The sequence below is a fragment of the Sminthopsis crassicaudata genome, chromosome 2 (assembly GCF_048593235.1).
Source record: "Sminthopsis crassicaudata isolate SCR6 chromosome 2, ASM4859323v1, whole genome shotgun sequence".
Taxonomy (NCBI): Eukaryota; Metazoa; Chordata; class Mammalia; order Dasyuromorphia; family Dasyuridae; genus Sminthopsis; species Sminthopsis crassicaudata.
This window is the reverse complement of record NC_133618.1, coordinates 354416316-354431614: the sequence shown is the minus strand read 5'-3', so window position 1 is coordinate 354431614 and position 15299 is coordinate 354416316. Positions and strand designations below refer to the sequence as shown.

Genomic DNA, 15299 nt, shown 5'->3' with positions numbered 1-15299 from the left:
AAAGTAGAGACTTAACAGAGAGAAATAGACTGAAAGTAGGAAGATTGAGAAAAAAATCCATCAAAATACAAATTATTCTTGGGGATTAAAGAATCATATATTTTCAAGCTTTGGACTTTTTTTTTACTTTAAATTTTAAATTTTAATTTTTTAATTTAAAGACAACCAAAGAATGGCTCATAAATGTTTGGGGAGGTTTCCTTGTGCAGAGAGCTAAAAATTAATGAAGGCAGGAAGTTGCCTAGGAAAGTGCACAATTTTTTGGAGTCAAGAGGATCTGAGTATAAATGCTGGGTTTGCTAATTACTATGTATGTGAGTATCATGGGTTATATATTCAATTCAGTTTCTTCTTCTAAAAAAAAGGGTGAGTTGGACCTGAACAACCCTAGCCTCTGATTCCAAATACACTTCAGAAAAAGAGGGAGAGCAAAATCAGTTGGTAAAATATGTGAAGCCAAATGGAAAAGGAAGGACTAGAGATGGAGTTTGAAAGAAAGATGTTATTTAATTGAGGGAAGAAGAGTGAGCATTCCAAGTGAATCAGACACAGCCAGTAAAGAGTGGCTATATTCTGGGATAATAATACAGAAAGTGAAAAGTGCAAACTAGGTCTGTTGTCGTTTAATCACTTCAGTTAGGTCCAACATTTTGTGATGCTATTTGGAGTTTTCTTGGCAAAGGTCCTGGAGGGGTTTGCCATTTCCTTCTCCAGGTCATTTTACAAATGAGGACAATGAGGTAAATAGGGTTAACTTGTTCAGGGTCACACAATTAGTAAATGTCTAAGGTCAGATTTGAACTCAGGAAGACTCCTAGATTGTATTGGGAAATAAGATTCCAAGATTATGGTGAGGGAATTTTAATTTTAGGAAGTAGGGAGTTATTCAAGCTTGTTCAGGAAAAATAATAGGGTAAAAATAGAAAATAGCCTTTTATCAAAGTACTTATGAATGGGGAAAAGTACTTATGAAAGTCCAAAAGGCAGGCAATGAAGCAATGGACCTTGCATAAAAAGGCTCCTAAATAATCAATGACTATCAATAATCAATGAGTCAAGGACTGAAGAAATCCTGAACTACTTGTTCAGTGAGGGGGAGGGAAGGAAAGGTAAGAAATACTAGATCATGAGCTCCTGGAGAAGGGAGTAAGGGTAGACAGATTTTCCCTTCTTTAGATTTCCCATAGCCGGGGGCAGCTAGGTGGCACAGTGTGTGACCCTGGGCAAGTCACTTAACCCCTGCCTCAGGGGAAAAAAAAGATTTCCCATAGCCTCCCAATAATTCAATATTTATTACCTTTGATGATTAATTAATTGATTGACTGATTAGTCAAGCAGCTAGGAAAATATTGATAAAGCTGTAATGATGGTATTGGCTTTACCCCTTGCATTATACCCTGCCCTGAAGAAAACTTGCCCAGTAATAAAAGCTGTTTGAGGGGGCTAAAAAATGTTGACTTCTTAATGAGAGGATCAAGATTCAAATCTTATCTTTAATGGTTATTGTGTGACTTTGAACAAGTCATCTAAACAACCTCATCTAAAATGAAGGGCCCTGAGGTCCCTTTTAGTTCTAAATTTTAACTATCAATGTGTCAGGTTTTGTGCTTGACAGTGGGATATAGAAACAGTTCTTTTCTATCTGAGCAGATAATGAGTACATATTTTAAATATGTCAGTCCCTTAAATTTAATACTCTCAGAGAGGAAATGTGGTATAATCTGGAATTAGACCTGGGTGAATCACCTCCAAACCCTTAACTATACAACACCTAGTGAAATCACTTTTTCCTCATCTGATTAAAAACAACTTGCTTCCCAAAGTTGCTGTGAGATTAAAATGAGATAATATATGTGAAGTATTCCATACACTTCTAAACACTATACAGTGAAAGAGCTATATAAGTACATTCATATTATTATTATTACGTCTGCTCTAAGACCCACTAGACAATTTCAGTCCCTGAGCATCACTTCCTACTTTCCAAGAGTCTGATCTCTGCCTGAGCTCACCTCTCTGCCTCTAAAATTTAAACACATACATAATGGTCCCTTCTTATTCTCAACCATGTCCCTCCATCTTAGGGCTTTAATAAAGTCTGTTTCTGGCTGCTGATAGCAGGATTCCTACAAAACTGAAAGAAAATGTTTAAAGTTCCAAAACTCCATTTATCCCCCACCAGATTGGGAAAACAATTCTCCAAAATCGTAGCTTCCTGACAACCTTTTTAATTAACAAGTCTTTCAGAAAGAACTCAACATTGAATACCTATTGCCAACAGAGCAGGGAGACAAAATTTGAGACATCAATCTTTGAAAGATGCCATCTTCATCCAGCCATTCTGGAGAGCAATTTGGAACTATGCCCAAAAAGTTGTCAAACTGTGCATACCCTTTGACCCAGCATTGCTGTTATTGGGATTATATCCCAAAGAAATACTAAAGAGTGGAAAGGGACCTGTATGTGCCAAAATGTTTGTGGCAGCTCTTTTTGTTGTAGCTAGAAACTGGAAGTTGAATGGATGTCCATCAGTTGGAGAATGGTTGGGTAAATTATGGTATATGAAGGTTATGGAATTATTGCTCTGTAAGAAATGACCAGCAGGAGGAATACAGAGAGGCATGGAGAGACTTAAATCAACTGTTGCTGAGTGAAATGAGCAGAACCAGAAGATCACTATACACTTCAACAACAATACTGTATGAGGATGTATTCTGATGGAAGTGGAAATCTTCAACATAAAGAAGATCCAACTCACTTCCAGTTGATCAATGATGGACAGAAATAACTACACCCAGAGAAGGAACACTGGGAAGTGAATGTAAATTGTTAGCACTACTGTCTATGTACCCAGGTTACTTATACCTTCGGAAGCTAATAATTAATGTGCAACAAGAAAATGGTATTTACACACATATATTGTATCTAGGTTATATTGTAACACATGTAAAATATATGGGATTACCTGTCATGGGGGGAGGGAGTGGAGGGAGGGAGGGGATAATTTGGAAAAATGAATTAAAAAAAAAAGAAAATTGGGAAAAGAAAAAAAAAAAAGAAAGAAAGATGCCATCTTCTCAAGAAATAAAAATCAATTTCTAACTTGTACTTCATCTACTGAACACAATCTGTTTTCTTTCTGTAAGGAGTACAGCAATAAAATATACTGTCCAACGGGGTCCTCTTCAGATACTATAGCAGAGATACAGCAATGAAACAAGATTCCCATACTTGGGAGACCCTGGTGACAATGCTTTGCTATAGAGAAAACAGTGCAGATTGGGATTCCCACAGAGTTACAGGAGTTCAGAGGAAACCCATGGATTTTAGAGTTCTTCCAGAGATTCCCCTTTTGGTAGTCTTCGACTCAGTTATGCTTATTATTATTGTGTTGGGTTTTTATTGCCTAGCTTCCTTCTTATTTAGTCCACCAACTCACTATTATTTCTAAGAGCTGCTACCCTGGGGTCTCGTATGAGGCTTTTCTTTACAAAAACCCAAAATCCTTGCTAGTTTATGGAAGTGAAACTTCAAAAGGCCACTACTCCCATTCATCTTACTCCTTCCCACCCACAAACATTTAAAAAAAATTTTTTTTAACCATCTTGAAAGATATTTTGGTCTTCTCACTGATAAATCCACACCCTAAACCAGATATGTTCCCTTACAAATAAAATTAAGTCATTAAGTAATAGGGTTTTTAGTGATTTGTGTGTGTACAAGCGGGTCATGGTTACAATTCCTATTTTTAGTGCAGTTCCTTGTCTGAAGAAAAGGGTTCTGGGATTCACTGTGGCAAGCATTCTTTTCTCCATCATGAATTTTAAAAATATGGAATCAAAATGAAACTGTTCAGATCACTAGTCGAGATGACTATTTTCTTTGCAATTTGCACACAGACACGAGTGCTCAAGCAGACGGCAGCTCCAAATAGGGCACAACAAGCATTGCATCCCTGCTTCTGCTGGGCTTTCACTAGCGATTTCAAAGGCATAAAATACTTAAGCTGTGTATATTCTCAGCCCTTCTCAACTGTAACATATGGAATTCGACTCCCGACCCCTAATCACAAACCAACCCAGAGCCTGGGAAAGGAAATGTCGCCTAGGATGAGCATGGATTAGATAATCCGTCATCACCACAGCCCGGGTCTACTTCTGAGCCAAGAAATCTATCTTCTTCGCACGCTCTGAGTTGGGTGTGGATGCAATCGATCCGTCTGTCAGTCTGTAGGTGCCTACCTGTGCACCGGCCAGATTTCAGGAGACAGGAGGGATTTTAGGGTAATTTGGGTTTGCATCAGTGCTTGCCTGGATCCGGCATAGGCTGTGCAGTTTGATTCGATCCTCTCAACAGCCTACTTCCCCAATGCAAATACAAAGGAGACAGATTGCAGTGCATACCCGCGCGCACACACTCACAAGAGCGCGCGCGCGCGAGCACACACACACACACACACACACACACACACATACACAAATACACATACCTTTCCCCCTCCATTGTGCACAGCTCCCAAGGCGGCGGGAGTCCGGCACGAAGCCCGGCTCCCAGCCCGGCTAGCAGATCCTCTTCTCCCGCGGTTCTCAGACAGTAAGTGAAAAGAGAGAATGAGAATGGAAGTCCAGGTTGGAAGGGGATAGAATCAGGGACAGTGATTCAGCATGTCTGCAGTTGAATCCTCTTTCCTCCAACCTTCCTCCCTTTCTCCTTTGCTTCTCTCCTAGCAGCTAACACTGCAGAGCCGCCAGCGGCGGCGGCGGCGGCGGCGGTGGCGGCGGCAGCAGCAGCAGCTGTAGAAAATGTCTTACCCAGAGCTCCCTGCAGCCCTTTCAGCTGCTAAAAGCGGCAACCCACTCCTTCTCCTCCCCTTTACCCTCCCCCTCTGGGGCTAGCTACTTGGTCTCCTAGGAACCGCGGCTCCTGCTAAACCATGTGCGCTGCCATCACTCCAGCTGCTCCTGCATCTGCCCTGAGAGGGCATCCCCGATGCTCCCACAGGGCACCCATTTGTTCTATGGAGGAGTTCAGGGGCAACAAGGTTCTAGCCACAAGCATCAGGTTTTCTTCCTTGTTGCATGCAGTCATTCCTGCAGTCTCTCTCAGCTCAAAGATATCTTGCTCCACCCGTCTCTTCTCCCATTCGGCCAAATAATATGAAAATGAGGCCTTTAGCTTCATGTAAAGAAAGTGACTGCGAATGGGGAGAGAAAAGAAGAAACGGGAATGTAATAAAGGAGAGAGGAAAGGAGAAAGGGGAAAAGCTTGCCAGTAAGGTACTGCCAAGGGCCTTTTCTCCCCTCCTGGTTATCATGAGCAGTTTCCAAAATGACTGAGGAAAAATCAGTTTGAGGATGATATATAAGGGGTAACATGAAAATAATGGTAGCCAAAACGAGACCATAAAATTAATACTGCTGATTTTTACAAGAGGAGTATTATCACAATAAAGATCAAATATTTTGCAAAATAACTGAAACAATGAACTACAATATAATGAAAAGAACTGGAAACCTCCTTACAGCAATGAAATTTAACCACCTTACTATGATGTATTAAATTTTCTGCTTCTCTCTGTTCTGCTCAAAGCCATCCCAAGCACTTTCTGACCATCCTTGTTTTTGTTCATGCCCATCCTCCCTGTCTGGAATGCCCTCCTCCCTTCTTTCTCAATGCTAACTAAATGTTGTATCACTCAAATACTACTTCCTACACTTAGCCTTACTTGATGCCCTGTCCTCCTGCCTGTTCCCCATAACTGAAGTTATCTCCCTTATATGGCCCAGTTCTGCTACTATAGTTATCTTTTCAAACAAGTATGTCTTCTCACATCAACAACATTATGCTTTCTTGAAAAGCAAGTAAATAAATTGTCTATCTTTGTATCCTCCTGTTAGGTTCCTTACTAGGTACTAAGCTGGTACTTAACAATTCTCTAGCTCAGAATTCACACCTTTAGTTCAAACTTTTAAAGGAATTTACACCTTTAAAAGGAGTTAGCTCATTACTTGTAAAGTTCCCAGGAAGCTTGTGGGAGTACTCACAAGCCTCTGTACCCACCTCTGGGAGGATAAAAGGAGCCAGCACTGAGCAGGCAGGGTCAGTCTGGAAAAGGTCAGTCTGGAAGAAAGAAGTCTGAAAGGAATCAGTCTGGAAGTAGAGAGTCTGGATTGGGTCAAGGAGAAGACTTCCCATGGATTCGAGATTCTACTGTGGTGCTGACTGGGGATACTTGGACAAGAGCAGATTCACAAGAACTAGAGGAAAAGTCTGCTCATGGAGATTCACAACTATAATTGACTTCTGGGAAACCCACAATCCCACACTCTTGGAGGCAGAGTTGATTCATTCCCACGTCTACCTTTGCTTCTGGCTGGAGGCTCCAGAAGCCTCCCAAGAAACCTGCTCCCAGAGAGAAAAGGATTTACAGAAAAGAAACCTCCTCCCAGAGAAGGATTATCATCCTCCTACAATTCCTTACATAGGAGACACTATTGACAGGTGTGATTTCCCTGCCTTAATGAAGTATTCACATCTGCCTAGCCTGTGCATAGCTTGCACAAGCTATGTATTTTCCCAGGCATTCTGGGAATCTACACTCAATTTGCAGTAATTCGTCGGTCTGACCTAGCACAAAACCCCTACTTCATTCTGCTCATTGACTGGCAGAGGCTGGGAAGCTTCAGGAGCAAAGATGTTATGGGAATGGATCTGCAGGAACAATAATCCACCTGCCCAGATAGGAGGAGAGGCAGTTTGAGAGTATTAAAGTTTCTCCTTGGACCCAATTTTCACATAGTCCCTTCATACACTAACTGATTTATCTACTTTTTGTTTTTATTTTGTGTTTCCTTAGCAACAATGTGGTTAGAAAGCAATTAAGGTACCAGCTAATAATAATAATAAAGGACTCTACTTTTTCTACATATGACTTCACTTTGGAAGTATACCAGTGTCTTTTTGTCTGTCTTTCTCTTGATTTTCATGATCTCTGTGAGAGCCAGAACAGCTGGTCTGATTTCTGGCATTTTCAAAGCTTCTGCATTCCAGACAGGTTAGTTTCAATCCCAGAAATAAGATTATCAAATCTAATATCCTAATTTTACAGATTAAGAAAATGAGGTCTGGGGGGGTTGTGACCAAGCCAGTGTTATAATCAAGTTAGTGGCAGAGAAAGGATTGATCCCTTTCAGTTTCATTTTTGTGGAATTCTCAGATTGAGGGCTGTCTCTAGTCTCACTCTGTTACTAATCCACTATGTGACACTGGTCAAGTCACTTCCTTTCTGTTTCCTGTCAATTTCCTCAAGACTACTTATACCAAAATCTGTTTCTGCTGAACTCTACAATATGACTGCCAGTTACCATACTGTCATCCTCTACAGAAAGTGTCCACAGAGAAATCAGAAAAGATATACAAGAATTAAAGTACTGAATGGAAGAGGAACAAGGCGGCTTGGACAGGAAAGTCTGAGTTAAGGGGCACAGTAATGCAGTGTTACCTGCTTCAACAACATCTTTTTAAAATAAATTTTCTTAATTAAGCAAACTCTTGTGTCCTTATTTTATAATAAAAATAATGTCAGTACTCAAAAGATACAGAATTTCATCTGTGTAGATATTTCTTAGTAGGCTTTAATAAGTTTCAGTTCCCAATAAATTAATTGCCTGATGGTCAATAAACCCTGTAGTGATAAGCTTCTCTAAATTTAACCAGGCAAACTCTCTAACAAAAGACACACAATTCATCACCAGAATTATATGGCTTGTCTTCCATTTCATATTCCCTTCAAGAACCTATAGTCCCTTCCATATTACTATTCCACAACATCATAATTGAGCTATATGGTATGTTAGTAATCCTTTAAGCTAGATAATTCAGATATCATCTTCAACTTCAAAATAAAGAAACTGAGGCTCAATACATACAACTAATAAATGTAGACCCTAAGAACATCTAAGAACATTTATTTTAAGGAATGAGTATCCAAAGATTTCCCACACACATGCTTATGAAATATTAAGGGACAGTATAGGAGAGAAAATTTGATAGAGATTTTGAAGGTTCATAAATTTAAAACTAAAAGGTGCTTTAAAAGCTATTCCAATCCCTCATTTTACAGATGAGGCAACTGGGATCCAAAGAGATTGAGTGATTTACTCAATTTGACATAGGTAAGTGAAGAAAGTGTTGGCACTCAGGTCCTAAAACCTCAGTGATCTTATTTCCAACTTTGGGTCTCTTTGCTCATCTTATATAACCTCTTAACACAGCAGTGCCATTGAACAGAACAGAGACATTCAAATAGCTTCCACCACACACTACTGGCTGATATCATTCTCCTTTCACAACAACAACAACAACAACAAATTGTTTTTCTCTAGCTTCTCATCCCTTCTTCCCCTCTTTTTAAAAAAATCATCAGATGTTTGCTCTGATAGTCAATCACTAACAAAGAAACTCATTCCCAAGGTATCATTATCCATTAGGAAAGTAATAGTATAGAAAAGCAAAGTAACACTCACTTTTGCAATACCATGACTTCCCATATACAGAAGAGTGGGCAATATCAACCCAGGGAATAAGTGTTCAAAGATTTCCACATGCATGCTTATGAAATATTAAGGGACAGTATAAAGGAGAATGTTCTACAGAAATTTTGAAGGTTCATGGATTTAGAGTTAAAGGGGACCTTACAAGGTAGTCCAATCCTTCATTTTACAGACGAGGCAATTGGGATCCAATTTGAGTGATTTATCAGTTTGACATAGGTAAGTGAAGAAATTGTTAGCAGTTGAACTCCAAATCCTTGACTCCAAATCCATTGCTTTTTCCACTGTTAGGCTGCCTTGGATTAGCCCTGGGAATTCTCTTACCATCCTTTAAAAAATTTCTCAGACCCTAAAGATCAAACAATTCTTAATATCTCAGTAACTGGTAGAATAAAATATGTTGACTCCCATGTGTGAAGCACTGTAAATTTTTCAAAGCTCGTTCATGTATATAGTAAAGTTAGCTGGTTTGCCCAAGAAAATACCAACAATAGCAATAACTCATTTAAATAGTATTTTAAGATTTGCAGTATATTTTAAATACTTTTCTCACTTGATACTTAAAATAACCCTCGGTAGTCATTATTATCATTCATATTTTGTGGATGAAATTGAATCTGAAAGAAATTAAATTAATACTTTGTCCAAAATTACATTGCTGGTAAGCATGTAAAGTAGGAGTCAGATGCCCCATTTACTATTTCACACACTTTTCCCTCTAATCTACTCAGCAAATCAGAAGTGAAATTGAGATTAGAATTTGGGTCTCTGGTTCCCAGTCTAAGGCTTTCATTCCATGCTTCATTGACAACAATCAGACCCTGAGACATAAATTTCATTTTTATTTCCATGGTCTCTAGGTTCATTCCTTTTATACTTGTGAATTCAGATTAATTTTATTGAGCATAATAGAGTTAAACAATCTGCCCCATTTTAAACTGTTTAAATTTTATTTTCTTTATTTTTCCAGTTAACAATTAAATCTGTCTATCCTTCTGCCCCTCTCCCATTAAGCAATTAGTTAATTGATTGACCAGGGCCTTAAAAAGGATCTACATAATTCCATAAAACAAATACCCACAATAGTTATGTCTTAAAAGTTCATTTCCATCTCTTTTTACATTTCAAGTTCATCATCTCTCTCTCAAAGAGGGGATACCACATCTGAAATTAAAGAAAAGAAAGATTCAAAAGAATTCACCCAAGTCTACTCGATATGAAAGGCTAAGTAGGAAGAGAAAAGGTTAAGCCCACAAGTAAGCTTGCTTCACAAGACCCTAGTGACTGAGCAGATGTCTAAGAGAATAGTTTTCTAGCACCCTAATTCCTTTATGGTGACTGCCTTCAATTCCTCCAGATACCCTATGCCAACTGCTGCCCAATGATGGCACAGAGATGTGACTCATTTCTCAAACTATGCAGTTAGGGGAGCACCAGCAAGGCCCACTGGAGAAAAAGTCCTTTAAACACAAGAGGTGAAAGAGTAGGTTCTTTACTATCTTTTCTCCTTAATTATCAAAACACACATTCCTCTGTTTCCTCCTGTTACCTCTCCTACTCCCTAATCTTTCACAATCCATTCATTAACTGTATCTCATCCTCCATCCTGGGATAGATATTCGTATCAATTCAATTTATGTATTAAGCACTTACTATGTTCCAGACACTTGTATAGATAATGGGAATAAATATTCAAAATAAAACAAAATAAAAGTCCCTGGCTTCAAAGGAATTTATATTTTATTGGATAATAGCTCTCATTTGTACAGTGCATTAAAGTTTACAAAGCCCTGTACATAAATCTCATTTGATCAAACTAGTAATATCTTCCACAATCTTAGCTGCAAGTGGTTTGGGCTCCAGATTAAAAAAAAAAAAAAAAAGGTAACAAAAAGACCCCTTGACTAAATAGATCTTTTTTTAAAGTTACATTTTGTTTTTACCTGTTCACTTTGTCCAAAACTATTACCCCAAACTAAAGCTCTAGCTCTCTTTAAAGACCTAAAGTCTGAATAAGAAGAAAAGTCAGCCAGTTCTCACTCAGTAGTAGCTCACATACTGACAAGTCCACTCATGGACCTCTCAACCTCATACATTCAAATCTTTTGTGGGTTACCACTGTCATCAAAGTTGATAACAATCCACCATGATGAAAAGAGACCTGCATCCCCATTCATACAAGGAGAGGACCATAAAACAGGGACACCTAATACTGAATTATAAACCTTTATAATTTTCTATGTTTTTCTGACAAACCAGACAATGCCAGGCAAATCAGAAGATCACCGATCTAGAATTAGAATGCATGTCAGAAGTCATTAAGTCAAAATCTCTTTAGAAGTGAGCCTGAAGTCCCAGAAAGGTAGCATAACTTTTCCCATGTCACACAGGGACCTTAGAATAGAATAGAAAATTTTTTAACCCAGTCTCCCTGATACAAGCATCAAGTATCTATTGTGGGTATTTTCTTGGGCAAATCAGCTAACTTTACTATACATACAAGATCTTTTTTTTTTCCCCAAAAATATCCTGTGGATATTTAGGAAGAAGCAGTGTCAAGTGTCAAAAAAGATTGTTTTAGTGAACAAATCCTATCTAATTCAAAAAGGCCCTAATTCTCTTAAGAGTCTTCTAGAAGACACCACCAGAAATGTGAATTTTCTACCTATTTCCAGAGCAACAGGGAACGAGTGACCAAAGCACCCAAAAAATCTTTCTAGCAGTCTGATATCCTAAGGGATCTTCAACCTTACCTTATCTACTTCTGAATTGTCTGAAAATATGTTTTAAGTCTTAACCATCCAGATAAAGAATCAGAGTTCTGTTAGGGACTTCTGAGAGCAACTCCCCTTGGAAAATATTAATGAATCTCTCTTGTTAGACATGCTGGAGAAGGATTTCCTGATTAAGTCTCAATGACTGACCCAGTGGCTCACACTGCTATTACACAGAAATATGAGTTAGAAAAGTCACTCCTTTATGTTGGACTTAAAAGGAAGCTGTTAAGAGTCTATTATTTCTTTCCCCCTATTGCATTGTTACTTGGGAAAATATTAAAAGAATATCGGTGTTAGGAGCAAATTCAAGCTAGGGAGTGGGACAGGTTTCATAGTTGATAAGGCTCCCTTGGGGCAGATACTGGTAGCAGAAGCAGGCAAACTTTTACCCATATAATTGGAGAATAAAAGTTTCTGGATATTGTGCTCTCAACCCCAATCTCAAAGAGGTAATGGTAATTCTCAAACCATGTAGTAGCTGTTTGTATGAGAAGCACATGTTCTGAATGCTCAAAGTTCCTGAACTCCAACTTCCTGGATGCTAGAGGGGCATGTGTAGAGGGGGGTGTCAAGAAGTTCTTGATAATGTTGCGTTCTGAAACCCCAGTCTCCTAGTTAGAATATGGCTTTCTAGAGAAAGAAGGGGATTTCCTTAAATAGCAATAGCTTCTAGGATTGTTCTGATTAGCAATCCCAAGTTTATTTCTTTTCTAAATAGAGTGTCTAAATTACATGCTAGGATTCTGAATCTGAATAGCTTTAAGACCCTAGAGAACTCATTGGAGAGATCAGAGAATTATACCAAAATTTTTAAGGGCTACTGTGAACCCTTAATGTGTTTTCAATGAAATCTTTTCATTTTCTACATTTCTGTGGAATGGAAATAAAGGCTATTTTGTACCCTATATGCCAGATATCAATAAAATTGCAAGTCCGTTAACTATATCTATCTCTATCCTTATCCTAAATGTTCATTGTTACCTTTACATTGAATACATTATTTGGGGACCTTTTTTACCCATTCTTTGATTTCTGAAAAGCAACTCTGGGTGGGGGCAATATAAGCCAAAAATTACTAGTTCAGGGGGCAGCTAGTTGGTATAGTAGATATAACACCAGCCCTGAAGTCAGGAGGACCTGAGTTCAAATATGGCTTCGGACATTTAACACTTCCAAACTGTGTGACCCTGGTCAAGTCACTGAACAGCAACTGCCTCATCCAAAAAAAAAAAAAAAAAAAAAAAAGAGGAAAAAAAATTACTAGTTCAGGATACTACCCTCAATCTTCTCAAGTCTCCCAAAAAACCCTATCCTTTAGCTCAGGACCTTGCCACATGAATTACTAAGAAAATACAAGCTGTTTTTTGTGAATTCCCTCTTCTCCCTACCCTTTCTATATATCTCATATCTCTTTAACAGCACCATTTTCCCCTTTCCTCTAGTTTTTAATAAGAGATCTAACCCCTTCTCCTCTTAATATGGAAGATTGCCTTCACAATCTCCCATGCTTTCAGTCAGTCAATAAACATTTACTAAGCACTTACTACTAAGCCCTGGAGACACAAGGAAAGAAAAATACTCTCTCTCTGCCTACTTCATCCACTTTCTTAGACAACCATTTGGTCAACAAATCCTAATACAAGACAGCCCTAATGTAGAACCATGAAAAGCAATTCTCATTTTGTTCTTCAGTCATAGCAGACACTACATGGATTTTCTTGGCAAAGAATACTGGAATGGTTTGCCATTACCTTCTCCAGCTCATTTTACAAATGAGGAAACCGAGGCAAACACAACCAAGTGACTTGCCCAGGATCACCTTTTGCCCAGCACAATTACGTTTGACTGTTATAAAAGGGTTCTAGTCTTTCTGCCAATCAGAAAGCCAAACCTCATTAGAGCACTTCAATTCTGAGAATTCACAGAAAGTCCAGGCGGGAATCCTCCTCCTTAGTCCGTAGCTGGTGCCCTCTGGTGGTATAAAATAAATGTGGTTCTCTAAATAAGAACAAAAACGAAACTTCAATAGTCAATGGAAAAGAAGGAAGCTTTTTTTCTGCAGGGTCCTAATGCCTTGGGATTCTAAAATGCCTGTATATGGACTTAGATACTCTGTGAATGAAATACAGAACGCCCAAAAGACCTACAAAGAATTAGGCACAACATTGCCTATCTCAAGTCTGGTCAGCCCATTGTCTTTTCCGTCTTTTGCATCCTCGTAAGAATCTATTTCTGAAAGAAATTAGAGTATTCGCAAGGTAAAAGTTTTTTTGTTATTTGAACCGAGATACATGGAAACGATCGGCTTCTTTGGGAAGACAAGAGAATACTGAGGCTTCTTAGTACGGAGTTCTTTCTATATTAGAAAACATGAATAAACCTCACACCGAATTATAATGGGGCGGAGTGGACCGAGGAAAGGAGAACGAACTTCAAGGCTTAGTTTTTCTTTAAAAACAAAACAAAATTGCAACATACTGTTTCAATACTTCCACTTTTGCGGCAAAATTAATAATATTAAATTTGAGATCTCCTAAAGTAATGATTTTGTAGATTTTAGAAGGTAAAGTTATTTATACTCGGAAAAGGAGCCTATAAAGCAGCAAATACTATTCTGGATACCCAATACTGTTGGAAGTATTATACAGGAAGCTATTTTGATTGATAGCATCACATGTTAATGACATCAGAAGCATGTTAATCACTAAATTATTGAAATGAGATCAGAACAAGTAAAGTTATTTATTGTAAAAACTGGAAAAGAACGTGTCTTATTCTTAAAGATTCATTAAAGTAGATCCATTGGTTTCAGGGAGACCACACATAAGCATGCTCTTTTAAGTTCTGGTTCTGCAGCAGAGTAATTTCAGAGAGACAACATCTAAGGTCAATTTTAATAGTCACCTTATTGTTTGATAGTCACAAAATCTCTTTAGGTTCTCTTTACCTGAAATCTCCTTCTCTGTATAAGGCTAATGAAAACAATTATTTCCCTTCACCGATTTCACTGTAGAATAGTGTTAATAAAAGCACTCTTTGTTAAAGCACATCACAACAAAGAGCTGTCAACATTAAATAAGTCATGAGTCCAAGAATAAAATGCCACATAAACATTTCTTTTGTGATCATGGCACTATCCCTACTTACACATCCCTTCTGCCAACAAAAGTTATTACAAACATATATAACACACCCCTAACTGTATGCATCAATAATGTGTATGTCAATATATTTGTATCTGTGATTTCACCTGCGCAGGAAATTACCTGTAAGAAAATTTGCTCTATCAGTTCAGAATGACAATTGCTGTGAAATTTGTAATCTAAGGAGTTTCCTCTGGACACTGAGAAGTTATTATCTTGACCAGAGCACAAAGCACTTGCAAGAGGCAAGACTTGAACTCATGTCATTAGGACTCAGAGGCCATATCTATGCATGCTGTCTCTCATTTCTATGTATTTATAGGTTTACGTTTTAATATGTACAAACAGGGTGAATTAGTGCAGTTTTTATTTTTAATAATTTCTGGAGTATACTATTAACTTATAAAATTTTTCAAAAATTTAAATTTTTCACATTTATTTTTGAATAATAAATTTTTAATTTTAACAAGATAAGGCACACTAAGTAGAGAGCCTTGTCTTGTTGAAATCAAAAATTGCTTGTGAGAAATTGACAAATATGCTGAGGCCCTCTAGGACAACTATCAATCAACAAGTACTTATTAAGGACCCACTATATAACAGGCACTGTGCTAGAAACTGGAGAAACAAAGAAAAAGAAAAGATCCTCCCCCACCAAGAAACATACATTTCACTGGAAGAAAATAACATATATAATTACACATATAGTATATTATATAAATACATATCCATACGTAGATATATAAAAAGTAATGGGGAACATAATAGCATTTAGGGGGATCAAGAAATCATTTCGAAGATATCACTGGAGCTGAACTTTGAAAACA

General features: G+C 38.0%; 1 protein-coding gene across 6 annotated transcripts in view; it reads right to left on the bottom strand.

Annotated features, from left to right (window-relative positions):
* Window positions 1-15299, bottom strand: part of KLHL3 (kelch like family member 3) — a 385747-nt gene that overhangs the window by 221631 nt on the left and 148817 nt on the right. For 2 of the 6 annotated variants that reach the window (XM_074290825.1, XM_074290826.1), the window contains exon 1: window positions 4242-4397. The exons of 1 other annotated variant lie outside the window; for it this stretch is intronic. In XM_074290825.1, coding sequence (XP_074146926.1) covers window positions 4242-4300 — 59 coding nt within the window. In that variant the 5' untranslated portion in view covers window positions 4301-4397. Of the gene's footprint in view, window positions 1-4241; window positions 4401-4489; window positions 4846-15299 lie in introns of those variants that run through there. 3 more of the 6 variants (XM_074290822.1, XM_074290821.1, XM_074290820.1) reach the window with 3 other exon arrangements.